This window comes from Simochromis diagramma, unplaced genomic scaffold (genome assembly GCF_900408965.1).
Source record: "Simochromis diagramma unplaced genomic scaffold, fSimDia1.1 OVJJ01000590.1, whole genome shotgun sequence".
In the NCBI taxonomy this organism is placed as follows: Eukaryota; Metazoa; Chordata; class Actinopteri; order Cichliformes; family Cichlidae; genus Simochromis; species Simochromis diagramma.
This window is the reverse complement of record NW_024387057.1, coordinates 343,689-371,589: the sequence shown is the minus strand read 5'-3', so window position 1 is coordinate 371,589 and position 27,901 is coordinate 343,689. Positions and strand designations below refer to the sequence as shown.

At 41.6% G+C, this 27,901-nt stretch overlaps 2 protein-coding genes across 2 annotated transcripts; one reads left to right on the top strand and one right to left on the bottom strand.

Moving 5' to 3' along the window:
* Positions 1-58: 58 nt before the first annotated feature.
* Positions 59-22,740, top strand: slc7a8a (solute carrier family 7 member 8a). Its single transcript, XM_040045062.1, has 11 exons — positions 59-1,037; positions 6,443-6,647; positions 10,166-10,317; positions 15,888-16,013; positions 16,798-16,951; positions 17,383-17,506; positions 18,822-18,925; positions 19,317-19,413; positions 19,529-19,678; positions 19,877-20,054; positions 20,464-22,740. The coding sequence occupies exons 1-11, from the start codon at positions 905-907 to the stop codon at positions 20,622-20,624; spliced, it is 1,584 nt and encodes a 527-aa protein (XP_039900996.1). The 5' UTR covers positions 59-904; the 3' UTR covers positions 20,625-22,740.
* Positions 22,741-23,733: 993 nt separating this feature from the next.
* On the bottom strand, positions 23,734-27,734 carry nedd8 (NEDD8 ubiquitin like modifier). Its single transcript, XM_040045114.1, has 4 exons — positions 27,548-27,734; positions 27,393-27,440; positions 27,230-27,312; positions 23,734-26,366 (listed from the first exon to the last, which is right to left on the bottom strand). Exons 1-4 carry the CDS (start codon positions 27,563-27,565, stop codon positions 26,240-26,242), a joined length of 276 nt encoding a protein of 91 aa, XP_039901048.1. The 5' UTR covers positions 27,566-27,734; the 3' UTR covers positions 23,734-26,239.
* Between the last annotated feature and the right edge of the window lie 167 nt (positions 27,735-27,901).

Sequence of the window (27,901 nt, the reverse complement as noted above, 5' to 3'; positions counted from 1 at the left end):
TTGAATAATAAGCGAGAGAGTATGACAGAGGAAGGGGAGCAAAGGGAGCAGAAGCAATGAAGACTGAATCTACATATATAGCTTTTCTTTTCTTTTCTCTTAATCAAAAAGCGGTTTTAGTTGTTTATTGAAGGAGGAATGAGTAACGCAGCACGAGCTCATGGTCGTGAGAAGAAAAACACAGACTCGAAGTAGACAGGGGGCTGGGAGTGGGGCGGTGCTATGAAGAACGTGTATCTACTCAAATTCAGAGTGTTCTGTTCAAGGTTTTCACAAGTCGGTGTTTACGGCAAAGCTGAGCTACTTCTGAGTGTTTCCTGCACTGCTGGAGCAGCTCTCTGAGAGGATGTTTTTGTCTCTCCGGCTCACACCTGGAACAAGGAAAGACTGAGAGAGCTTCTTCTTCTTTCTTGTTTTGTTTCGAAGTGTCTCTTTGTTTGACACAAGGACCGTGTCACTGTATTTATTACCTACCTGACACTGGAATAAGCGTTTTTCTCTCGATAAACGGACTTATCATCACGCGCTGCTTGTGTCAGGCTCTACTGCGCGAGATCACTTTGTTTGGTTTGTCGGCTGCGCGGAAATCTTGAAGAAACTTAGCTGTCAGGAATCTGCGCTTTTTTATTTCTTTTTGCACACGGTTTCCAAAAAGCACTTCACATTTTTTGCTGACCTTATGCTTTTTAATATAGAGATTTTTTTTTCTTAATCTGACAAATTAATCAAGTTGCTGAAAGCAGCAACGATAAACGTCCTTTATCAGATAAGCGGGGCACGTTTCCTGTACGCACAAGGAAGACGCACAAGGAAGACGCTTGCGCTCAAGCACTCCCAGCGCACGGGCAACACCAAGTGCATAAAAAAGACATTTAAAACGAAATAAAATCGTCCATCTAATAAGATGACGGACGGCCCAAGACAACGCAGCAGCACGGCGGGATCTGCCAAGGATGGTGCCGCTGTGAAGGAGTCAGGAGGAGGTGTTGCGCTCAAGAAGGAGATCGGGCTGGTGAGCGCCTGCGGTATTATTATTGGTGAGTGTCACTGCTGTTGCGTGGGAATGACATGTGGTGCAGGCTGTTGTCTGACAGCACAGCGACGAATCTTTATGTTGAATGTCTGAGGGTCTGAGACTGTATGAAAAGTGTGTAAAAATGAGAATATGACAAACAGGGACGGGACTAAGCACTGCAGAGAAAATCAGAGCATACAGCCACCTGCTCTTCAGTTATGAGCAGGGTAAAAAAAAGCTGCACTGGGATCAAATTCCAGATTTGAGGAATGTAGTTTACAAGTTCATGATAATGATGATCATTTGTGTGACTCTAAAAGCAAGGCAGAAATATTGCCAACAAATATAGTAGTTAATCAAAAAGGGCGTTAAGTCTCCATCATGCTTAAAATGATTAAAACAGGCAAACACACTCTCTACAGAGCAACCTCACATGACACCTGGAAACAGCTGAACACAGGTAGACACCACAAACTAAACTTATATTGTAATTGAGTCTGCCCTGTAACAGTCTCCTGCCCTTTGCCCCTGCAGTCGTTAATCACTGAAGCTATCATCATTTTTCTGTAGTCAATTTTCTGCAGCAATCAGGATGTTGTCACTTTAACTCATCTCTGAGGATTGGTGCATGCAGTTTTTAGGCTCATGTGACTGATCTGAGCCTGCAGCTGTAATTTAGTTAGGATTGACTGGAAAATGCACCTTTAGCCCATTATAATGCACACACACACACCAAAATACACGCTCAAAATTTCAACCCTACAGTGATACTGGATCATATTACTTCTTTCAATCCGCTTACCATATATGGTTCATCAGATAAAGGGTTAAAGACATTTCTCCAGCCACTTTAACTTTTAGTTCAGTTATTTGACTCCTTACTCCTGTAAAATGCAGGAACCTTTGCACGGGAATCCACCATTCTTTGTAATTACAGCTGAATACTGCACCGTGACACTTTTGAGGAAAAGTAGTAATAGAAAGCTGCTTTGCTGTGTATTTGAGTATCGTGTTGAGTGCAAAGACCCACAAGACTGTAAAGTTTAAGATCAAATCAGTAACATTTTGATATTTTCATTATGGATTTTCAAAAATTTTACTCCATGACTAAGACTCCTGTAGTGATAATGCCCACTGTTCATGCTTAGAGTGTTTAATAAAGTATTGAGTACTCTAGCAGTCCCCTAAACTGCACGGAGTGAGGAGTAGGGAAATGATGACAAAGGCTTAAGTCTTCGAATCGTTCAAAGTGCTGTTTTATATTACACGAGGCAAATTGTAAAATAAGCTATATGTACTGCAGCGTAACATAACATGCAAACTTCTCTTGGAAGAAGCTTTCCGAGGTCAGAGATAGAAGCAATGATGATGAGGATCAGGTGTGTGATTGATTAGCATTAGAGTTTTAAATGTTGACTGATTGATTTTCAATCAAAATAGTTACCAAATAACCAGAAATTGCTTTTCATTTCAATTCAAATGACCACAATCAGCCTACTAGCACTGTCACTATCCTCATGGATTAGATGGACTCAGTTAACGCGAGCGGTGAAAGTCATCCCTCATTTGTCTAACAGCAACAGGGGTCTCTCGATGCATTATCATCATCACATGACAAACTGATCTATAAAAACTTTGGGGTAAAATATGGCACAGGTTGTCCTGCCAGAGTGTGCGGTCCTCATGCTGACCTTGCCAGGAGGAATAGAAGGGCGGGGGATGAGTCACTCATTCACGTGTTTCCACGGCAACGGGAGAAGAGAGGGGAGACGGCGGGGTGGGTTGATATCCCGAGAGGCTTTCAACAAGAGAGGAGTACAAAAAAAAAAAGACGTGGCAGGGAGAGATGAGACTGTTACTCTGTGAAATCAGACGCTGGAGATCCCTGCGCATGCTGACAGCATCCTTACTCCACCAGCTCAGCTCCACCCTTCAACACACCCGCATTCATCATAATCTAAACTGCTTGCTTTATCAATCTCCATTTACCTGCCAATCGTTAAGAAATGTTGGGGCAGCACAGGGCCGGGAGGTTTTTATAGCCCTCCATAGTCCACACTCCTCGGCGCTCAGCCCTCTTGTCCTTGGCCAAGTAACTCATTCATGCCACTTCAGTTCACGCCGTCATGTGCGAGGGAGACGTGAGCTCAGGTGACTCGACTGATCCTTTGGTTCACGAACATGCCCTGCTGGGTTTCCATGAAAAGGGTCGAGCACACGAGGACATCAAATGTTTTTATGGCCTATTGTACAGTTCAGGCATTTATCGCTCATACACGTACACACACACACAAATGAAGACACGTAACTGCAGAAAGGTCCAAAGCCTGGGATTAGAAGTGAACTTTTGGCCATTCCTGGCTCCACCCTGATAATGCTGTTTTATTAGCTTGCCTGGCTTAGCCATGCCTGAGCTGCACTCCAGTCTTTGTATTATGTAAAGAAATTCCTGGATGAATCGTACTTTTATTAAATATTAATTTCTTTTTAAACTGACTCACATTGCAGAGCCTAAATCCAGGAATAATTGGCAGGATTAATGATAAACAGACAAACAAGGCTGCCTTTATTTTGCTTCCTCTTTTCCTCTTCTTGCTATCAAAACCATTAATGCGAGTTACGTCCGATTAATTGCTTCAGTGTAATAATACCTTCCTTTCATATTCAAAAGCATGCACGCATGCACAGTCTGAGGCTCCGGCTGAGGGCCAAGCAGCAGGTTGCCTCAGCTTGGTAGCTGTTTAAACAGGGATTTGCAGCTGAGGGGAAATACAAAGACTAATTCTACAGAGCTTTGCAAAGGCTCATCTGGGTTATATCATAATGCTGCACAAACACACACACGCTGCCTAACATTTATAACTTGTGGATGCTGTTTGGTTGAGTGGTATCTTTAGGGGTGTCACAGGCAAGCTAATTTATACAATAGGCTGTATATAAAAGAGGGACATAGGCATCATTTATCTACAGTCTATGTAAAAGACTGCATATATAAACAGTGGTTAATGTCGAAACCATTGGCTTATAAACTACGGTTTCAAAGTGTTGAGTGTAGCATTTTAGCATTTTCTTTTTTCTTGTGGAAAGTTGTCTTAGCCACTTTCTTGAGCAACGTGCGTCTGTAATCCGCTGTGACATTAAGACTGATGCTGACTTTGCAAAAACACCCTTGGAACAAAATGTACTTACTGGGGGGGATGAACACCAGACTCCTCAGAAGGTCTTTCAACACAGCAAAGCAGCATGTTCCTGTCACTCAAAGTGGCCTCGCCCATAATTATGCACAACTAAGCCTGAAATTTTTTTAAATGGGTTTATATGTTGTTGCAATGTAGACTAAGACCTTGTTTTGTACCAGATTAGAAAAATCTTAAATCTGTTTTAAAGTCGGAGTTTTAACATGAACACCGCCTCATTTCTGTATCCAGCATCAGGTGTTTTTGTGTTTATTTTTCATGGCATTGTTTAGATTTTGGTTGTCGATGCCAAGTCTTACAGAAATATGCTCAGAGGGCACAAACCAATCCTCTTCCTTTATGAAACAACGATCTAATAAAAAATATATTATTTATATTTTGTAGTTAAAAATGTACCTGAATATGTAAAAAAAGAACAACTTTGTGGAGATTCGACAGCTCAGACTTTTTATCGCCTGCTTCTTAAAGGTGATGCAGCACTCAGCTGGTCAGAGATTGCAAAGAGTTTAGCAACTCCACATTAAAAAACCAAAAAAAACCTCCCAAATCTCTTTCCCCTTGGCCTGCTTGGAGACAAAGGGGTGTAAAACAACAAATGTAAGAACAGGAAACATGCAGATTCCACATTAGTCAGCAGTCTTGCACCGTAGTGCGCAATGATGCACATGACATGAATGCACTACATGCACGTGCACATTTGATTGCCTCTATAAAAAAGTCTCCATTATCTAAAGCTCAGAGCATAAACACATTCAAAACAACATAAATCAGACACTTTACACTCAAAAGCCTCTGGAAAGTCTACCAAACGTTATGTTGCACAGGCAAATCCACCCATCCAGACCGTTTTACAAGAAAAGCAACATTAATGCTGAGTCAGCAGATGGCTGCTTTCCCCCCCTGCCTCTAGATGTTAAAGGTGAGGCACTTTCTGTCATAAAGATGTCAACAAAATCAGGGGAGAAAGAGTTTGTTTGTCGCCTTTTTACCTTTAAGCTGCAACTAGCGTTATGTAAGCCAGCGGCTGCCCCCCCCCAACTCGCACACGATCCATATGGAGTCTGTTACAGCTAAAAAACAATGTGCATGTTTTTAGTTGTGCACATGCCTTTGACTTAGATTAGGCTAATCTTAGAAAGCCGAGGTACCACAAGCGCTTAAATAGAGCACCATTGTGTGTGTATGAGTGTGCAAACAAGGGATGATTTTTAAAAAAACATATTGTTTGATTTAGATTTATACAGGCCTGAAGAATCAGTCCTGTATTACACAAGAAATTAAAAAAGGCCACATGATTTCCTGGAAGATAAAATGGAAGTAGTTTGATAATATTCACAACTTAGAGCCCTAATCCCCCAGCTTGGTATGAACAGGAGTCGACAGCAGCTTAAATACTACACTTTATCTGCAGTTATAGCGGCCACAAAGGATCCACCTGATGATGTCTCGAGGCACAATATGATAGCATCGTTCATATCTCTGACTTTTTTCTCTGACCCTGTAACACTGCACTCACTGTGATTTAACCCAGCCAACCTTTGACCCCGGCACTTTTCCCCATGGCTGATGGCATCAAGCCTTCAAACCACGGTGAGCTGAACTTGATCAGTTCTCGTGACCGCCAACGTCAGCCTTATCAGAGGAGTGAACGCTTTCGTGTTAGACCTGAACCCAACCATCCGTCTCTTTCATCTGCTGTGCAAACTGCTCTCTGACGCTCATTGAATATGTCAGGGCATTATTCTCCCCCCTCTGCGTCCACGTTTCAGTCCTCCTCCCTCTTTGCACTCGTTAACCCTGCTCTCGGCCCTCTTCCATCTCCTCATAGCTATGCCAAGTCAGCATATCGCAGGTTCCCACTTTGCCAGGCAGCTCGACTGATTCATTGCTGTTGAAACTCTGCTCGTTCTCTCTCTTATTTTTTAAAGCATCTTTTCCATTTTACTCGTGACCTAACTATTTATTTCCTGTCTAGTTTGTCATATGTCTGTTTCCTCAGTCTTTCCCGTGGTGCTTCTGGGTGAATTCATACACCAGTGATCAGCCATCCACTTGTATAATAATCACAAGATAGTAATAAATTGGTAGAGCAGTTGCCCTTATAGCCACACTTTGTTTTCTAATAACATGGGTCAAGCCCTAAAGCTAGACAACTACTTCCCATAATGCTTTTGGACAGCACTTCTGAAACGTGAACCCTTTCTCTCTCTCTCCCTCCACCCTCCACCAGGTAACATTATTGGCTCAGGTATCTTCGTCAGCCCAAAGGGTGTGATGGAGAATGCCAGCTCAGTGGGCGTGGCTTTGATCGTCTGGATCATCACGGGCATCATCACCGCCATCGGGGCGTTGTGCTACGCCGAGCTAGGCGTCACCATCCCCAAGTCTGGAGGAGACTACTCCTACGTCAAGGACATCTTCGGCGGGCTGGCAGGGTGAGTGAGTCGTTCGTTCTTTTATAGATGTCACACATCTTCAGGGGTAAATCAGCACCTGTGTTTTAACTCTTCCCCCATTGGAGGTCTACTAGGGGTAACTCTGTTTTGTTTATTTTAACTGAGGAGTTTCTATCATTGGCCTGGTCATTGAACAAAAGGCCTCAGAGTAGCTTACTGGGGCCACCCTTCGAAAAAACAGAAACTTATCCTAATGGCCCTGAAACCATGTTTTTATTGATTATATACTGAGGTGTCAAAACTCAACATTAAGGATACAGGTGGGGGGGGGGGGGGGGTCGCCAGCTGTCTTCTTTATGCTGGAAAAAGTTAAGACCATGACGTACAAAAAATAGGACACCATTTGTTACTAATTGAAAGCTGATTTTCTCCATAACAAATGTGTTTTCAAAGGATTACATCTTTGTAATTGGAATGATTTATAGTTCAGCTTCTCTCTTGGGACTTTTTTATTCACTCTCACATCAGTGAGGGCTAAGAAGCCCCCAGTCATTCCACAAAAGGTCTGGTTATTAACTGCATAACAAAGAGAAGAAGGGCCTGAAATGGGCCAGAAACGACTAAAGTTAATTTGACATGGATTTGACGAGTCCTGGTGGATTATCCAGCTGATGGAGCTCAGATGTATGGATCCAAAGCAGGTCCAGAGGTACAAGCACAGCAACCAGATATAACATATTAAAAACACTAAATCCCACAATGACGTTAATTTTGTGAAATTTTTGCATCTAAAGTCCACCGTAGAAAGGTGGACTTTAGCTTGTAGCCAGCTGCAGATCTTAGAAACAGACATTCACCCAACTGACTCATATTAGTTGCCAGTAAATGAGCTTCCAGGTGACTCAGAGAAACCCAAATGGCACGCCACTGTGGGGGTTTTCAATCTTTAATGGAAAGTTTTGAATTGACTTTCCGCTCACGGCCTCCTCCCATTCATCCATAAATGGCTTCTTACAGCAAGAGCTTGGGAATCACGCTAAGTTAGTTTCCTAGCAAAAACAATATCGTTTGTTAGCGAAGATTTCACACACACTAGGCCTTTTCTCAGAAAGTAAACACACACCAGACCATTGTTGTTTTTTTTTCCAACTATCACAAGGATGCATATTATCAAGATATTCTGGGAGAGGAATTCAAGCAGACCAAACAGACAATGATTGTTTGTGTCTCTTTGTGCGCAAACTATCAATACACATCAATGAACATCTAACTCCAGAGACTTTGTACTCTGTGGCTTCACATGCTCAGTTTGAAGTGTTGGGGCCGCACCGCTTCCATGTGCCCTGGGTATAGCATAAATAAATCCATGTTCAAGGGATGTTTGTTTTTGTTTTGCTGCTCCCTTTGTCCCCATCTGTGTATATGGGGGCGTGCTTATAAGTCACTAACTGGAATGGTGGGTGTACTTACATCACCTTCGCAGCTGTGCGAAGGCGAGCTCGCAGAAGAAAGAATTTGAAAATTGTATCGTCAAACACTTGAATGGACAGCGCTTCATGCACAAAGGGCCTTTGTTGTATCAAACTGACGAGGGTTACGTAACACCTGTAATGTCCCCTACACGGAATATTGTAGGTGTAGCTGGTTTCAGTGGTTTAAGTGGAAGTTAAATGGAAACAAATGATTCACAAATTTCTCATTACATTCCATCATCCTAACTGCAAACCCTTCTGAAACTCTACACCGTAACTTTGCTGTGCCCGACACCGTAAACTGACGTGCATTTACTTAGAAATGTAACTGCAGGCCATGTTGTAGCCTCGACAAGTGGGTGACGCCGACAGCTGCATCTGTAGCTGTCGAGGGCGATGTATGGTTACATTTCTAGGAAGGTGCACGTCAGATTACGGTGTAGGATTTCCAAAGGGCTTGAAGTTATGACGTACCTAATGTGTAGGTTTAAAACAAAGTCGACTGAACACTAGCAACAGTGTCAGCCACTTGTGTAGTCTAGGTCAAAGACTCTACATAGACTCAGTGCAGAAGAAAGGCATTAATGTTAGCATTTTAGTTTTTAGGTGCAATGCTAACTTATGAGCTAACAGAATCTGACATTGTTTTCTAGCTGCATCCACAAACTTTATACACTGATATATTTAAATACTACTTAGTGCTAAATAACTTACAGATTGTTCTTTTCATAATTTATTAACAACCTAATATTCAACAAGTCCATTTTATAATATTATAGATAATTTATACATTAATTAACATTAAAATATTGCAGCTAGCTTGGTGTGCTTCAAAGTGTAATGGTAGATTAGCTTGTTTCATCGTTGTCACCTTAGTTTATCATATATTTACACATTAAACCCAACACATTATTTTTTTACTGTATTTAACAGTAATAAATGTAGGTTTTAGATCCTTTTAGTAAAGTAAAAAAAATACAACATTTACCTGAAATATACTGAATTTGAGTTTTAAAAATGCTAAAAGTGAAGCGAGCAGTGTGAAAGGGGAGTTATTCGAGAGTGACTTTCAAACACGGGTGTGGACGTTTTTTAACAAACACTCACAAATTCCAGCGAGCCGCCATCCCATTAATGCACTCGAGTGTAATGATCCCTTTTTAAGCTTCCAGAGAATTTAATGGAGATATCACGTGTACGGTTGTACCTGTCACTCCGTTAAGCCCCTGAGCTCTGCTAAATCTCGTGTCATCAGCCCGATATTCATTTTATTCCACTATTGCTGATATCTGCCTGTTTGCATGTTTTTGTTATCATGCTGAGGCGAGTGAGATAAGTATTGTCAGGCATGTCTATCTAAACAAATCATGTAAGATGAAAACGAGGTGAAAATTACAAAATACATCAATGTGAGTAAACACAATAAAAAATGTAACAAAAAACAATGGGCTGATGTGATATTAAAGCAGACAATGAGTAACATGCGGCGTGTTGGTGTATTGTTTCACTGTTGCGTTTCTCCATGACTACTGCTACTTTGGCAGGTTAAAAGACTGGATGAGTCACCCCATTTTAAACTGTTGCCAGGCAGAAATGTTAGTGGTCTGGGTTAAACTAAATGTCGTTTCCCTGCACAAACACAGGAAAATAACGGGGCAATGTGCCGGTAACCTAACATCAAAGTAGCTGCAAAAAAATGTTACTATTTTAGTCACAAGCAGCATGAGATTTCCTCTCTTTGCTTTGTTCTGAGTGATGCAAGGAAGTGGTTCTATTCAGTAACTGGGTCATTTGTTTTTTTAGTGTTAGCTGAGTATAGCAACTGAAGCCATTCATGGCTCCTCAGAACCCAAAGGTGACACTATTGTGTAGCTTCTTTTCCTAGTACAAACTATTAAATTAATGTAATGTGGAGAAAGTGAAATAGGCACTGGTACTTTCATAAATGATTCACTAATCATTGACTGTTACAAGCTTAATAAACCATGAACATATGAACTGTTTTATTGACTTGTTATTTTTGTTCGCGTAGTCCATTAATACTCAGTTAAAGTTCTTTCATAACTATCCCTTCTTTTTGCGCAGGTTCCTGCGGTTGTGGATCGCTGTGCTTGTCATCTACCCGACCAACCAGGCTGTGATCGCGCTGACGTTCTCCAACTATGTCCTGCAGCCTCTGTTCCCCACCTGCTTTCCACCAGAAAATGGCTTGCGTGTGCTGGCTGCCGTTTGTCTTTGTGAGTAGCACATCACATCTAACTCGTGTGCACACACCCAGACACAAATGAACCACAACCCAGAGGTGTGTTTTCCACGTCATGGAGGACAGACTTCCAACAACTAAGATAAACTGAACTACAAACTCTGACTGAATTTAATGGCGTTAATGCTAAACTCCTGAAGGCACTGACTTCTAAAGGTTACATAATAATTTGTGAAACACAAAAACATTTAAGCAGTGATGTCTGTGAAGGTTCTCAGTCATCCAGGTCATCGTAGTCTAAGGAGCTTGGAAAGAAAAGCGTCTGGACTTCTTTACGTTTCTTGAAGACGTTTCAGCTCTCATCCGAGAAGCTTCTTCAGTTTTAAGAGCAATTGGTGGAGAGTCCCAGATTTTTTAAGACCTATTGGGTGTGTCCATAAGAGGGTCGTGGAGTCCCTATTGATCCTCTGCCTAATCACACGGTGTGAAAACGGGTGTTGGATCTCATAACTGGATTATAGATGGCAGACAGTTGGTGTCGTCAGCCCATTGGTGTCGACACCAACTGTCTGGAGTTCTTCAAGAAACGCAAAGAAGTCTTTCTGAGCTGCTTAGAGTGGGGGTTTAAATTTGGCTTTAAGTATTGGTTATAGTTTCCTTGACGCATTGCCATCCTATTTTTCTCGGGGTCTCCGAGTGGTGTAAATGTCATCATCGGATAATGAGCAGAAGGCTCTATGGAGACCCTGTGGTTGTGTGATTGCTCCGAGTCTTACGTGGAGACTTGACCTTACAGCGGACTTGGAACGATGACTTGATCGTCTTGTCTCCGGCGCTCCGTGTCGGCAACAATCGAGTACAATCGAGGGTTTGGGAGACATGTTTCACCTATTTTAAGGCCTAGTTCACTTCTCTTGTGGGAGGGGCTTAGAGCAAATATCTGCTTCATGCAGCTTTAACAAATGAGTCTAATAACAGCATTTAGATGTTGTGGAGTTCAACATTTGAAAGTCCTTTCAAGCACATTTTCCAATGCAGCAACTGTTGCTTTGTTGACGTAATCACATCCAACCTATTTATAATTCACTGACTGGTTGAGTTATGACTTTGTTTATCCAGTTTATGCCTTCTATCCCAGTTTTCCCCTGTTTTATGAAGCACTTGTGTTTTTTAACCCTCAGTTAGAGGTCATGTGAGAGAGGAAGTGCACAGGGAGCTGGCAGAGTTTAGCCGTGAGGAGTAAATGTGTGGAGACAAATGGAGAAATGTGTTGGCGCCAACATGACTGTGGTAGATTTGAGTACTTTGACAAAGTTCACACACACTAGACAAATACTTCAGGGAGCCTTGAGACACAAAAAGAGACGGTCGTGAAGCCTGGAGAAGAATACGTGCACTGTTTGTGTTACCTGGCGGCGATTCGTGCGTTTCATGTATACATTGTTTTTATTGGGAGCTGTGGTCTAACCCCTGCAACTCTAATGAAATGTACTGGGGAATAATGAGAGCAACAATATTTTTAGGTCATCTCTTCTAAGGTACTGCAAAGTGCTTTCAGCTCTCAGGAGGACAACAGTTGTGTTCAGTGTGGTGTTTTCTGGATGCAGATTGATTTAAAATATCTCTCTCTGAGTTAAACTGCACACTAGTTCCTTCCTCGAGGCATTCTCACTCACTCATCTTGTATACTGCAGCTCTCTCAGATGTTTCCTGCATCTCCCTACTAAATCCAACTCTTGTTGTTTTTAAACTTTCTTTCTTTTTCGCCCTCCATCACTTTTTACCTTTACACTCAAAAAATGGTTGGATTTAGATCCTGAAAGTGAGTGGATGACTGCAGCATTTCTAATCAAAAGGCCGGTGGTTTGATCCCTGCTTCAGTCTGCATGCTAAAGCGTATAAAACATGCATAATTAAAAATGGCAAATACAAAGTTTCACTTTGTAAGTTTTTCAAGGGAGAGTGAAACTTTTTGCGGAGTATTGTATATTTTGATTTGCTTCCCATGATGAGCTCAGCTCGCTGTCCTGTTTGGCTTAATGATGCTGAAAGCTCACTTTCCAAAGACTTGCATGAGAATGCATGAAAAGACATTTAAATGTAGTTAATCAATTGATTGCTGCTAATGACCATAGCCAAAAACACTACTGCTACTTTACTAAGCTGGCAGAATAAGCAGCCTTATGCTCTGAGTTATTTGGCACCAAATGGGTGGAAAGCAATAATTGCTTGCTTACATTTGAAGAAATGTCATTTGAAATTGGCAGAAGAAGCCCTGTTACAACAACAAAATAGCTACATGGCACACTTCTGGTTGGAAACACTTGCAGCTTAATGCGGGAAAGCCTGTAAATACGCCTCTGAAAGGGCTGAAAGGGATCAAACTTGATAACCATCATGGTCATTGACAAGATATACAACAAGTATCTTGGTGCTGACGAAGCAGGCAGGAAACAGCTTCTTTGATATTGTTTAGTTTTTCTGTTTCTGTCTGAATACTTTGCTTTTTGTGTTTCTGACACATTGACCTGTATTAACCTGCCTTTTTTTAATCCAAAAAAAGGCAGGTTAATACAAATGCCTTGAAGCCAAATGTGCTTAGCTCTACCAAGAACTGCTAGCACATGCTTTATTGCGTAATTCTAGATTTTCTTCTTTCTTGAGTCGATTAGACAGATGTTGCCAGGCAGCTTTTAAGGGGGAAAAAAGCTTGCTGATGATTTGTTGCTCAGAGAAAAGTTGGTTAAAGGTCACCTGCTCATTTCCTAATTTGTGGATCTCAGCACTTGTTTATTTGGGTCTGTGTTTAGACGTACCTGTGATTTCCTAAACATGGCCTTTGCAGAATGGTATGTAATAGTTTGCAGGATATTGCCTTACTTATTTATTTCCGGATTAGGTGACAGGCAAACCAGACAGTACCAGTCACTGGGCAGTTTGACAGCGTCATGCTGCATGACAGGCTTTTATTTTTTAAATGGTGTACCATTTCAAAGACATGCAGGGGGATTCTTCGTGAGGTCTGCCTCTTCCTACAGATGGCTCCGTGCAAGGTCATAATTCTCCAATGTTTTCCTACAGGCTCATGGTTAATTCAGGACATTTTCCTATACACACACACATGCGCACGGAGCAAATAATGTCTTCATTTTGTATGCTGTGCTTAGAAAAAGCTCAGCAGCTCCAAGTTCCAATGGTGCCTTCAGGTGTTTGTCCACAATCTGCCAGTCAGCAGCAGAGCAGGAGGGAATGTTTATGCTGTAACTGAAATGCAGAGCAGTGGGAAACATCATCTGGCTCTTAAAACAGTTGTTTACCACCAGATCAGTTTGGGGATTTAATATGTAGTTAATGAGAGTTACATAAGAATCAGTCTTGAACTAATCTGCATGTCTTTTGTTTCCTGCTTTTGTGTGGAGGAAGTAGCAGCAGGAGATGCACACATTTCTGCGTAGCTCCACCACAACTATGTCCGATCTGCAAAGCCCATCATGTGCCCCTCTTTGTCTGCATCGAGCACACACCTGCAGTATGTTAATATCATGCATGTCCGTTCACGTGCACCTGGCTTTGTTCCCCGCAGTGGCAGCTCCGCTCAGAGTTATTTAATGTGATGAACTTAATCCCACAAAGTCAAACAAGCTTATTCTTTGATGGCACCCTATTGGCCTGAACCCACTGGCTTGTTGTGCTCAGCAGTACAGATCAAATCCATTATCTCTTGTATGTGTTAACTTTCCCATGAGGTCAAAAGCTTTTCTAAATACATTTTAGGACTTTCTAAAAAAAAAAAAAATTCTGCTAAATGCTAGATGAGCAGGATTAGAGAGCTCTGAAAGGACCAGACAGTTAGAAAAACATCCCTACCAAACTTTAACATGTCGAGTAATTTCTCGAGGCCGCGCTTATCTGGCTTCATCACATCAACCCTGATATGAAGCTCTCTAGTAAATACATCGACAGGAGCAAGTCCACAAACTTTCAAAAAGTAGCAAACACATGTAATGTTGCTCTATATAAACATGCAAGCATAGAAGTACTCCAAAGTGCATTCACACATTGCATTATTCATAAATTGCCACTCGTGTTGTAGCAACTAATTGCTTCCTTTTAAAGGGAAACTGCAGATGAGGCACACGACGATAATGGGTGAATGTGATGATGCAGCAAGGGAGTCAAAGGTTGCTGCTGTCCTACATGTGCGGCTTTAATCTAATTCACTGACCTGATATGAGAGATCTCATATCTCCTTTGCCTGTTGGGCAAAATTATGAGGGCTGCAAACAATGCAGTGACAGTGCCTTTGAGTGAATGAAGTGATAAAGCAATTAATGCATAAACCAGCACAGCCTTCAGTGTTACTGATCAACAAATTTTATTCAGTTACTATTACTTCAGCTCATAAACACCCGACTCCAAAGATAAGTCGACACAAGCATGCTCAGCAGAATACTTTTACACAATCTATACATGGTCTGACTGTTTCACAGTGCAAATTTCGTATATGTCCGGTAATAACAGTAGGAGTGTCCGATCATACGTGACAATCTGAAGTCAATGATATTGAAGGATTCGGTTGAAAAATTGGAGCAAAGTGAAGTAAAACAAGTCCAGTCAGGACCACAAGAAGGTCATTCTGTCCATCTGTTGTAGTTTTTGTTGGTGGTGTGGTTCTGTTGTTTTATGCTTGCAAAGCTGAAAGCAGAGAGGGCAGCAGCAAGACCTCAGACCAGAGCATCCATTAATGATGGTAGATATGCTCTTGGCTAACGCCTGATTTAGGAATCGCTGTTGAGGCTACCACATAACCTACGTAAGCTGTCAACGTCATTGCCGATATTTACGCTGGTATGCGGTGAATTATGTTAAATACCTTGTGGTCCTTGTCCCAGTGTGTTTCATGTGGTGCCAGCTGATAGAAACAAACAAAATGCTGGGACTTTTTCCCTCCTGGGTCTTTGCTCTTTGTTGTGGTCAGTTGTTTTTTTTGGGTACAAAACATTTTTGTCCCTCTAGTTCTTTCCCTTACATCAGTGCTGAGTTTAGTTTCAGCAATTGCCCTCCAGGACTTCACTGACATTTGTCCTTACATTTGTGCTATGATTATTGCTCCTAACTATGATACGATTTTTAGGCGATATTGTTATTCTCATTCATACACTGCTGCGAAAAAGTAGCCCGAAACATGGCACAGGTGTAATTGGCCAATCGCAGTAGTTGCTGACTGCACCGACTCGACGTGTAGTTACATTTTTAGGTAGGTGCAGGTCAGGTTACATTGTAGGTTACAGGGTTGGTTTTCCTGGGTTTCGCAGTTAAGACGTAGCCACTAAAGGCTAAATTCTCTGAAACCTCTTGATAAGACGGAGCTGGGGTGGAGTCGGGTTGCAAAGTGGCTTGCATATTCATATTAAATAAAAGAAGGCAGAAGCAGCCTAAATAGCACAGTTTAACGAGTTGGTCACAGAGAATGATATCTGCTGAGCCGTCAGCTGCTGCGAGCTGGCACTGAGATCAGCGACAGCTTGCAACTGAGCTTGATTTTGAGTATTGGCTGAATTAATGCTGTCCTTGATTTATAACTGTGTGCTTCTCTCTTATTAGTGCTGCTGACATGGGTGAATTGCTCCAGCGTGAGGTGGGCCACCAGAGTGCAGGACATGTTCACTGCCGGCAAGCTGCTGGCGCTGGTACTCATCATCATCATGGGAGTCGTGCAGGTCTGCAAGGGTAAGCTCACCGCTGCCATATGTGCATTCATATGTGCATCGCTCACAATGGTTTCGCCATTTCTTACAGACACAGACTTAGGGTCAGTGGGGACGCGCTCAGTGTGTCGGGACAGTAAAGGCTTCACATCAGGGGTCAGCGAGTTGCTGGGGCCCTTTTGCTAATATCAGCAGGCTTGTGAGGGTTTACAGCACAAACATGGCTGAGGAAGAGTTATTGTAAGGGCAAAACAGGGATTTCTGCACAATTGTCTGGAGATAATGAAGAGTTCAAAGGCTGATTTGATGGGAGGAATTTAGCTCATATCTGAGGAACTGTATGCAATAGAGAGAGTGGTAGACATATCTTTAAAAAAAAAACAAGCCTCAATAGGGGATTTAAAAGAATAAAAAAGAAAGAATGAGGAAAAGCAGTACACATTCTGCAAAGTCACTTTACAAGGATTTAATAAAATACCTTTTACAACTTGTTTTATACACGCTGATTTCATTAGCTGATAGTTTTCAGCTGGGCTCCCTACAGCATGGCCAGACCTCAGAGGAAACCAGGCTGTTTACCCCGGCAGCAAAACAAGTTATCAAACCAGAGATAAATGATTGGGAACAGGCCCGCTTAATTTGGGAAGGTCATGCAGATTTAAGAAATGGACACAGAGAACCATAAAATAAACTGCTTTTTGTTTTTTGTTATTTACTATGACTAGAAAATTGGAAAAGTTTGTGCTATCGTTGTAAATGTTCCATTGTGTTTGTGCCAAGCTGAAGATTTTCTCCTCTACCTGTAGGAGAGTACTACTGGCTGGAGCCTGCCAACGCCTTTGAGCCCTTCCAGGACTACAATGTAGGTTTAATAGCCTTAGCTTTCCTACAAGGCTCCTTTGCCTATGGCGGGTGGAACTTCCTCAACTATGTCACAGAGGAGCTGGTGGATCCTTATGTGTAAGACACTTTACGCTGCCTCTCATATACATATATAAATATGAAGCTGCTGTGTGTAGAAAACCACATTCCCACAAGATTAAATGCCACACTGCCACAGGAATATAACTGATTTACAAGATGCTTGTGACTGTTTGAGTAATTAGCAGTCACATACCAACAAAGCTTATGTTTAATCCCTGATCCTTTTTGCTAAAGCTCTCTGAAATTTATGTAACTTAACAATGGAAAAATTCCCCCTGACATTCCCAGTGTCTGGTCACAGATGTAGAAATAAAAAAGTAGTGACTTATTTCCTCATTTCCTATTCTTTGGTAACCTTTCTTATCCGTTAATACCCCACCTGTAAAACATCCTTTTTAATTTCCTTCCTTAAATCTTTTGCTTTTCTCTCAGTTCATAAGTGAAGTATTGTGCTGTATTGTCTTCAGGAACCTTCCTCGCGCCATCTTCATCTCCATCCCTGTCGTGACCTTCGTTTACGTCTTTGCCAACATCGCCTATGTCACAGCCATGAGTCCTCAGGAGCTGCTTGCCTCAAATGCTGTTGCTGTGGTGAGTAGCTGTGGTGGTCATGTCACTTCATTCAGACACACCTTGTTATTTCAAATGAATGACACCCTCTAATGGTTGTTGTTGGTAAATGCATGGGCAATAATACTATGACTGTGTAGGACAGGGGTGGGGAACTTTAGATGTGTCCTTGATCCAACACAGCTGATGTAAAGGCTAAATGACCTCCTGAACATGTCTTGAAGTTCTCCAGAGGCCTGGTGATTAACTAGTCATTTGATTCGGGTGTGTTGACCCAGGGTGAAATGGAAAACCTGCAGGACACCAGCCCTTGAGGCCTGGAGTTCCTACCCCTGGTGTAGGATCTCAGGCATCTAGGTCAAGGTAGCCTTGAGAGCTTGAAAAGAAGGGAGCTGGATGTGGTTTTTTGAAGATGTTTTGCCTCTCATCCAAGAGGCTTCAGTTCTCAAACAACTGGTCCAAGGTCCAAGATAATATACACCTAGTAGGGTAACCATCCCTTTAGAGGTGGTCGTGAGTCATCACCAGGGCTGTTGGAGACATTATGGTGGGTGAGTTTATTACCTGGGACTCTCTGCTAGTTGTTTTAGAAATGAAAACATCTTTGTATGAGAGGAGAAACATCTTCACAAAGTCAGAGAAGTCCTGTTGCCTTCTTTTAAAGCTCTCAAGTCAGTAACAGTGTGTTAGATTAAAAAAACAAAAAACAAACAGGAACTTTTCTGTGATTTGTTTGTTTATTACTTTGGCATAGTATGGATGTCCATGAGGGAGGTCTTTATCAGTGCCCTCGTTCACATTTTTCAAGCTGCCCAGTGGGCCAGATTGGAATCTTTGATTGGTCGTTTCAGGCCCATGGGCCTTATGTTTGACACCAGCAAGCTATAAGATATAAAAAGTAGTGTATTCAAAGGAGCTTGTAAAGAAAAGCGTCTGGACTTCTTTAAGTTACTTGAAGACGTTTCACCTCTCATCCGAGAAGCTTCTTCAGTTCTAAGGTCAAATGGTGGAGAGTCCCAGATATAAACCTAGTGGGAGTTTCCCCCCACAGAGGGACAAAAGGACAAAAGGACCCCCTGATGATCCTCTAAAAAAAGTAGTGTATGATTCGGTTGTAGGGTTAATTAGCATGTGACAAAACTTGAATGTAATCTATGAGTACATGTTAAGCAGTCCAGCTCCAGTTTAAAGTAAATGAACATGAGAGGTGGTGTTGAAGTGGGTTTTGCGTCTATATAGGTCTTCTGTGTGTACATCATCTATTTCTATCTCCAATTAAAACACATACTTATGTGCCTTTATGTCTGTTTATTATCCAACCCTTTCTCCATCCCAGACTTTTGGTGAGAAGCTGCTCGGAGTCATGGCGTGGATCATGCCCATCTCTGTGGCTCTCTCCACCTTCGGAGGAGTCAACGGTTCCCTCTTCACATCTTCACGGTTAGTTGGACTAGACTGACTTGTATCAACAGACTACGTACTATGTGAAGTCAGTGTTTGACATCAAGGCCAAAGCTTTACTATGAACTGCTCTAACATGACACATTTTGCATGGATTGTCTCAGTAGTCCTCAAATTTAAAGTCTGTTCTTCATAACCAAATGTAAAATGTGGCAGACAGAGAAGTCAACTAGGGCACTTGGGTTGGGGCAGGCAGCGTTTTTGGAGAGGTCGAAATGAGCTTTAACCTGCTTTTATGTCCACTAAATTCATCACAGTCGTAATACTGAGCACCCAGACTCCCTCCAGTCTTTCTTGCTTTCTTCATAATGTTTGGCTTCTCCCTCGTGCTAACATTGTTCGTTGTGTTTCTGTCCTTCTCCCTTTGCAGACTGTTCTTCGCTGGAGCCAGAGAGGGCCACCTCCCCAGTCTGCTGGCCATGATTCATGTGAAACGCTGCACTCCCATCCCTGCCCTGCTCTTCACAGTGAGTACTGCTCTCCCTGTTACACTCCTCCATATTACCTCTACCACATACACAAGTTCTCCTGTCTCCATTGACCACACTCGGTTAAACACAACAAACCTTTCTCATTCCTCAGTGCCTGTCCACCCTCCTCATGCTGTGCACCAGTGACATGTACACCCTCATCAACTACGTGGGCTTCATCAACTACCTCTTCTACGGAGTTACTGTCGCCGGGCAGATTGTTCTGCGTATTAAACAGCCCGACATGCACCGGCCAATCAAGGTCTGTTCATGTGGTGCTTTGGTTTAGCTTTGTACTCAATATATTTTGCACTTTGCTTATTTAAACAATGTAAATGTCCATCTAGTTCAGCTTTAATGGGAATAGCTTTTAATTTGAGTTAAATGAATGATTAAAAAGTGGTTTAAAAAATTGTTCTTTCTACGTTATAAAAATCTGTTTTCCTCTCTCTCCTCTCAGATCAGCCTGATATGGCCGGTAATTTACCTCCTCTTCTGGGCCTTCCTGCTCATCTTCTCCCTCTACTCTGAGCCCGTGGTGTGCGGCATCGGCCTTGCCATCATGCTCACCGGTGTCCCAGTCTATTTCCTGGGAGTATACTGGGACAACAAGCCACAGTGCTTTGACGCTTTTGTTGGTATGTCCCCATAAATCAGCCCAATATTTTTCCTCTCATTAACTTAATGATTCAATGTTCAGAAAATGCAAATTCATTCTTGTTTAGGAACTATTTTATAAGTCAGAAGTGTTCTTTGACACCGTACTTCATTTAGACACAACATGCTTTAAAATAATTATATATTTACAGAAGCAATCATGACCAGTGGAACTTCGTGTCATGAGATGTAGCTCTTGGGTTGTTTGTAGTTGACTTTGATGTGAATTTGTTAGGACGTCCACTCCATGACCGCAATGTTATAAAATGTTATAACTACAAGTAATAGCAGTTGTTTTTCTTTATGCTGTTTAATAACTGCATCATGTAGTCAGACAGCTTGCACCTCAATCTGTCCTCACTCCTTTTTTTTTTTGCTCTCTTCTCTCAGATAAAATGACATACGTGTGCCAGAAGTTCTGTATGGTTGTTTATCCTGCCGAAAGCGACAGCAGCAGCAGCGGGAGCGGCGAGGAAGGCGAGGAAATGAAGGAGGCCAGGGCTCCTCTGTCGAAGGAGGACAGAGACAACCGCAAATCAGCAGACTGTTGAAGTGCAACTTTTCATATCTCACCTGCTCACCAAACATATTCAGACACCCACGTGGGTGCACACGCACACACATGAAAACACACATCTATACACGTGCCCCCACGCCTAGTCTTTTATTTGATGTCAAATTAAGTAATCTGGCCTCAAACCTTCCTGTCTGGGGTCCATCAAAAGTGCAATAAACAGCAAGGTTAGCACCTTCCATTTCATCATCATCATCATCATCATCGCCCTGCCCTTTATTCACTATCTGCAAACTCTCGCTGTAAGAGCGACTTTTTTTATACGTTTTTTTTATTTCTATCACAAGACTGACTGTGATGACTTCAACGCTTTTTTTTGTTCTTAGTTTTTTTGATGTTGTTAATCTGTGTTTTCATGTGTTCAGCACACCCGAGCTGCATTTTGATTGTGAAAATCCGATTCAGATCAAGTCATTTCATGTTGTGATGTACACTAATACCGTTTTTGTGTTTAACTTTAATTCTGAAACATTTCTCATTCATTTATTTTGTAATTGTGATAATTGCTTAAGTTTTTCTAGTACTATTAATATATTAATTTTAGTGTTTTCTAACACCGTATTCAAGTCAGCTCTTTTTGTATTCTTCGAAGTGTGAATGTGGGACACCTGTATTGTATTAGTGGTGCACAGGTTTTTTTCTTAATTGCCTTAATTAGAATATACTCCTGTGCTCGTGTGCCATTCCAGCTGCGTTTTGACGGATGTGGGGACTTTTTCTTTTCTTTTATCAAAAGAAAACGAAGCAAACCCCCCCCCCCCCAAAAAAAACCCACACTACACAGCAGCACGGGCTGAAAGGAGCCCGCGGGTGAGTCGCGCTCGTTTTCTCCATGCTTTGCTCGCGTGCTCGTGTGAACGCCTGCGTTTAAGTGTTTCATGACCTCATGACCATGAAAATGTTTTTGTAGCTTTACTTTGTAGCTTTGTTGAAATCAGTTTTATGCTTTATGTAAGGCATAAGCACAACAGCTTTACAACAAAATGATATTTTCGAATAAAGTAATGAAGTAGACGACATTTTAGTGCAATATTACGACTGATACCAGCAAAATCTGAACACGCACCCCTGAATGAACTCATTACATGCTGTCTGGTTATGTTATGATTGTCCTGTACATTCTGGTAACAACACTCCCACGCACATAAACACTCACTCCTGTATCCACAGCCTTCTAGTTTTACACTAGTGTCTCAGGGCATCCCCACTGCCTTCTCCTTACATACAGTACACTGCCTAAAACCAAACACATCCGGCTGATGGCTTGTTTGAAAACCAGTTTGTTAGTGGTATATGTCTGTACTGGTGCTTTAGATATTTATTCCTCAGGAGTCTCAGTCACACAAGAGGATGATAAGTGTTAGAAACCAGTGTTGTAGAGATTTGTCTTAAACTGTAAGAGGAGCAGGGTTTCTTGGATGTCTTTACAAGTACAATGATGTGTTTTGTGCCTGATTGTGCATTTACACCAGTGTCATAACAGTCTGTAGATTGTTTCTTAGTAAATAAAAATAACCACTGACTAATGTTTGAATTTTTAATTAAGGCCTCATTTATGTCTATCTATCTATAAATGTACACAAAATAATTTCAAAGGATGCTTTTAATGTGAACACCTTCGATCGTGGCATTTCCATCAGTTTTTATGATGCAGGCCTGGAAACTTTTTCAACTCCGAAACAAAATGCTGCAACTTTATGTGACACGACAATGCAAACTGTGCCAGGTGTAACACAAAGTTTGAAGCTTGATCTGTGTTACTTAAAGCACCGCAGCGCCGACTTTCCTTCCCTGATGTGCTGCAGCTGCGCTTCTTGCTTGCATTTAGACCAAAAACAGACCTTCAGTGTGGTCGAACTATTTTTGTTGTATGTGCAAATAGCTAAGGTGATATGAAAGTTCCCTACTTGCAATATGTTATAATAACCACATACACTGTAATAAGAATGCCATTTTTTAAATCTGTCTCTAATTTAAGATGCATTTTACCTTCTGTGCTGAGACTCAAGTCTCAAGCCTACTTCTGTGTTGAAAATGTAAATGTACATGTTGGCGATGAGTGTGTGAGAAGAATTAAAAACATATGTGAGGAAGCGTTCTCATGTCTTCGTTTTTGCAGCTTGAGTTGAACTTAATCATCTAGTTACGTGTCCATGGTCCGGTATTGTCTGACCTGTTCATGCTGTTGGCAGACTGATACACTCGATCACACTGAGAAAGGTTAAAAAAAAAAAAAGATAGGGGTGCTAGATGCCGTTTATAGGTTTACATTATGGGTCATTTCAGCCTGTTGCTGCGTGGTTGCAAAATGTATACAATTCAACTTTTGTGGATCTAAAGGTTGTTGTGAAATGAAAACGATAGGATGGATCATAGGAAGGTCTAAAAAAAAACGTTATTTTAGCTCGTTGATATGTGGTTGCCAAGCAATGTGGTGACATCACAATATATCATACATAATTTAGCTTTTGAGTATTAGAAATTTTGAGATGTGGCTCAAGAGTTGGGAGTTCGCCTTGTAATCGGAAGGTTGCTGGTTTGAGCCCCGGCTTGGACAGTCTCGGTCGTTGTGTCCTTGGGCAAGACACTTCACCCGTTGCCTGCCGGTGGTGGTCAGAGGGCCCGGTGGCGCCAGTGTCCGGCGGCCTCGCCTCTGTCAGTGCGCCCCAGGGTGGCTGTGGCCACAATGTAGCTTGCCATCACCAGTGTGTGAATGGGTGGATGACTGGATGTGTAAAGCGCTTTGGGGTCCTTAGGGACTAGAAAAACGCTATACAAATACAGGCCATTTACCATTTAGATGTGACTTATTGAAATGAGATGTTACCGTCATGAAATAAAATGATGGAAGCTATTTTTGAGGTATTGTAAGGGCAAAAATGCTAAAAACTGATCACTTTGAGCCATTGGTAGGTGGTTGCTAGGCAACACAATGACATCATAATATCAGATGTAGATAAAAACCCTTAGGGACGTAAGATGTAACAGAGTGCCACGTTTGGTTGTTTAACTCCTGACGGTGGAGTTTGCGGACAAACAAACAAACAAACAAACACAGATCAGAAACAGAAAGCAGTAAACACGAGTCGTTTGCAGGATCAAATTTATTCTACTGACAGATCAATCCAAAGCAAAAGTCAGTTTCTCATAACTCGTCACACACTGGTGGGAGCAACGTGGGAACTAACACAGCAATGCTTCTCAAACAAACAAACCAACCACGTAAACTGAAGCCGCGCTCCTCACTACAGTCAAATATGCAATGAGAGCAAAAACCAACTCTGCCCAACACATTAAATAAATCAGTAGCTTACCCAACGGACATGCTCAGGCTGCTTATAAAGCAGGCTTACAATCAACTACCATATGTGGTCCATGATTTAGAACAAGTCGCAGGAGATTTTCCTGACATCACATGTTGGTCTGCATCACAGGAATAGTTTTCGATTTTAGGAAACGCAGATTCATGAAGACTTTTCCCACTCTCAGATAGTTTGGTCCATAATTTGTTGCACAAAGACACTTTGCCTCTGTACACGATCACAGCAGATATGTTTTTAAATGAAACAGTCTAGATATAATTTCACTCAAGCATTTTAAATAAAAATTAACATTAACCGTTTATGAATTATACAGACATTATATAGTCATTTTTATACAGTCTCCCATTTTCAGAGGCCTGCTCCTATGTTAATACAGAAGGTTTACAACAAGGTGCAAACAACTGGTTAGACTCGAGAACAGGAAGGACACATCAGACTGCCGGAAAACAACTAGAAGAGCTCACGCTGTTCTGGACAGATGCAACCCAGACTAGCTCATGGGGACGTTTGGCTGTTAGGTGCACTGGGGGGGTACTAGTGTTTACTGATGATGTGGCTGTAGACAGAAGGGTGTAGGATGAACTGTGAAGTGTGCAGGGTCGTACTCTCTGCTCAGATTTAGGCAAATGCTGCAAAGCTGATCAGACAGAGCTTCACTGTGCAAATGCATAAATGAGACAAAGCAAACTGCAAAAGCAACCCAAGAGTTTCTAAAGGCAAAGAAATGAGATTTATCAATGGGCGAGTCAGTCATCTGATCTCAAACCAACAGAGCACGCTTTCAACTGCTGAATACAAAACTGACGACAGAGAGACCAAAACAAGCAGCGACTGAAGCTGGCTGCAGTAATGGTAACGTCCATGGGCTACAGACTTCAGTGGTTGACTTCATCAAAGTATTGATAAAAACCCAATTTTATTTTGTGCTTTCTGAGTCTCTAAAAATGGCTCTAATTCCTAAACAGTTTATGCAATTCTGTTAAACTCTTTGAAAGCTGCAGGTCTGCACTTCAATCACATCTGGTCTGATTTAAAAGCCACTGCGGTGGAGAACGGAAGCAAAACTACAAAAATTCTCTTTGTCCAACAAATTATGGATCTGTTAGGGTTACATCCAGCAGGCAGGTAGATCAGCACAAAGACTGGGAGAAGAAACCCACTTACAAACACTACAGCGTGTCGCCATTTAACTCGCTTGGTCTTCTTTTAGGAACATAATCCAAGTGGAAAATTCAGTTAGAAATGACATTTCACTGTGGGTTAAGAAGAAGACTGAAACACAGTTTCTGTTTTAAACACTTATTTTTTGCACATATTAAACCGACATGTGTCATGTGACATGTTAATAAAAGATTTAGAGATGCTAACAAAGGAAATCTGTCACCTAAAGAGTGCAGCCGGTCTTATTGCTGGGTTATTTTTCCATTCATCACTATAGCACAGTTTGCACCTTGCACTACTCAGTCTATCTACATTTTTTACTCATTTTGAACTTTTGTGTTTCGATTTATAAAGTACTTATTCTACAGCTTGTGTTTCTGACCGTTGCATGTGAGCTTTTGCATTTAAACCTTCTATAAGCGTAATTTAAAGGACTTTCTCGGGACACGCCCGGTAAAGGAGCTTATTCGTGCTACACAAACAAGCAATTTAACCAGCTGATGATAGTGACTTCATGCTGAGTAATCAGATGCGAGAGGTGCGTCGGTTTCCCATGAAGAATGAGTCGGTGGCTTTCCTTAAATGTGGAACTATCCTTTTACATATGCAGCGATTCATCCTCCTCAAATCTAACTGCGCTACTGCACATCTGCATCATATAAGAATAACAAAACATGTACACAGCATAAAAAAACCAATCAATTAAAGAAAGTTTGGAGGCAGCATCGCAGTCCAGTCATCAGTGTTATCATTAGTGGAACTAAAGTAACTTTTTTACATGCCTCGAAAACCTCGGGCCTGTCTGCTTCAGACAAAATATCTGATTTGTTGACTTGAAGACAAAATTTTCTTTAATTCTGAGAAACTTTTCAACTACATAAGGGTGTCGCACCGTGGCAAATTTACAGTGTGGAAGGAGGGAGCGTTTGCGGCCAACACACTGTTGGCTACAGGGAAATGTCTGAAATAAAGAGAGCCCGATCAGACTTTTTAGACCAAGGCTCCGTCTTGGCTACAATACCACCTGGTGATCCAGCAGCCGCTGGCTCGGAGTCGTCACTGTTCTCGCTTCGTGCAGGCAGGGCAACAGCTGAGGCAGCGGTGAAGGCTACACCGCAGGTGTAGAACAGAGTGTTGTGCGATGGTGGAGCAGGCATCCTCCTCTCAGAGCAAGTACCAGGTGGAGAACGGAGCCTCCCTGGATTTTATAGTCTGCTGCTGTTTTCTCATCATTCCTGAGGAAAGAGACGATGCATTCAATACTCTTTTTTTTTTTTTAAATGAAAATCCATCTGACACAAATGATTTATTTTAATACGTAAAACAGTTTAAGCAGGTAAAGATGTGGAACTTTTCCCTAAACGTTTTGAGGATAATGTCGACGTACATCTGTAGTTCTTTGTATTAAAAAAAATGCTGCTTCAGAAGAGAAGCGGTGGCAAAAATTAAGACAAGAGATTTCCTTCTTTAGAACAACAATAAGCTGTAAACGTTACTAAAATTCAACGATGAGTAAAAGGCAGTCATCTCACCATAAACCTTACAGAGTCACTGCTAACAACTAAAGTGACCCTTTAGACTCGATTGCTTTGCAAACAGCAAAAAATGATGTTTATGAATCTAACTCGTAATGATTTAGCTGCATTTTTGTGCCTGATAAGGCTGAATATGGTGGCAAATGTGGGAGTCATTGTTTCACCCCGTCCACATTCAAGCACCACCCTGCAGTTTTCGAACTAAAACGGGGTCAGCAATGTGTCTGTGGTTGTTCCTAAAATGCAGTATATAGGTGCAAAGTGGATTTTGTAAAATTTACACTTTATAAAATAAAAACCTATATGTGCAGATGGATTTTTGAGTCCTATGTTTCCTTCTTGCTCCAGTCAGCTGATCTGAGTCTCGTTGGCACGAAATGGCCTTTAGCATATATTTGACTGATTTTAACTATAAATTTAATACATTTTATAATTCGCCTGGGTACATTAACCTGAGGTAAAGTTGATCATTCTGCTCTTGCCCTTCCTATCAGTATTAGCATGCTAATGCAGATTCCCCAACCTCACTCTTTAGTAAAAAAAAAACTGTATCCGGGTCTTACATCTGTTTTCCACTGTAGATTAGCCTCTGCTGTTGGGGAGGGATCCCCTCTTTCTCCTCCACCCTTTCTTTAATCCGCTCCACCTGGATGGACATGAATTAAAATGCACTGAAAAACACAGCGACTTACTATCTGCGCACATCAAAAAAAGATAAACATGTACCTTATCTGTGGGCTCTATGTCAATCTCTATCTCCTTGCCAGTGAGTGTCTGTGATAAAAAACATTGTTAAGCAAATGATTTCAACGGATCCAGCAGAGGCAGTGAGTCAGTAATAACAAGACGAGTCTCAAATCGTTCAGTATGACGGACCTTACCTTCACTTTAATCAGCATCTTTGTTGACTTCTTTGTAGAAATATCAGTCAAGTAGGATCAGTGGTGCGAGTATATATTAAAGGAATGTAAAATATCTCCAACTACGTTCTGGAATTTTAGGTTTCGATGTGGTATTTTGATGAAGATACGCGATATTCCTCCTCTTCACAGAAAATCAGTGGGTACTTCCTGTGTCTTTCCCCCTTCTCGTTTGTACGTTAACCGTTCCGCTTCATGGATTTCCGGTTTATATATTTTATTTTCCGCAAAAACAAACAAACAAACAAACAAACACAACATTCAAACCTAAATGACTTTACGTTAACTGGAGCCAGGTCACAAGAAAAGCAAACC

Coding starts and splice junctions, on each gene's coding strand:
- slc7a8a (XM_040045062.1), top strand. CDS start 905: ATGACGGACGGCCCAAGACAACGCAGCAGCACGGCGGGATCTGCCAAG. Junction 10,318..15,887: donor GCTGGCTGCCGTTTGTCTTT/GTGAGTAGCACA, acceptor CTCTCTTATTAG/TGCTGCTGACATGGGTGAAT. Junction 18,926..19,316: donor TCCCTCTTCACATCTTCACG/GTTAGTTGGACT, acceptor CTCCCTTTGCAG/ACTGTTCTTCGCTGGAGCCA.
- nedd8 (XM_040045114.1), bottom strand. Junction 27,313..27,392: donor ACATAGAGCCCACAGATAAG/GTACATGTTTAT, acceptor ATGTCCATCCAG/GTGGAGCGGATTAAAGAAAG. Junction 26,367..27,229: donor ATCTACAGTGGAAAACAGAT/GTAAGACCCGGA, acceptor CTCTTTCCTCAG/GAATGATGAGAAAACAGCAG.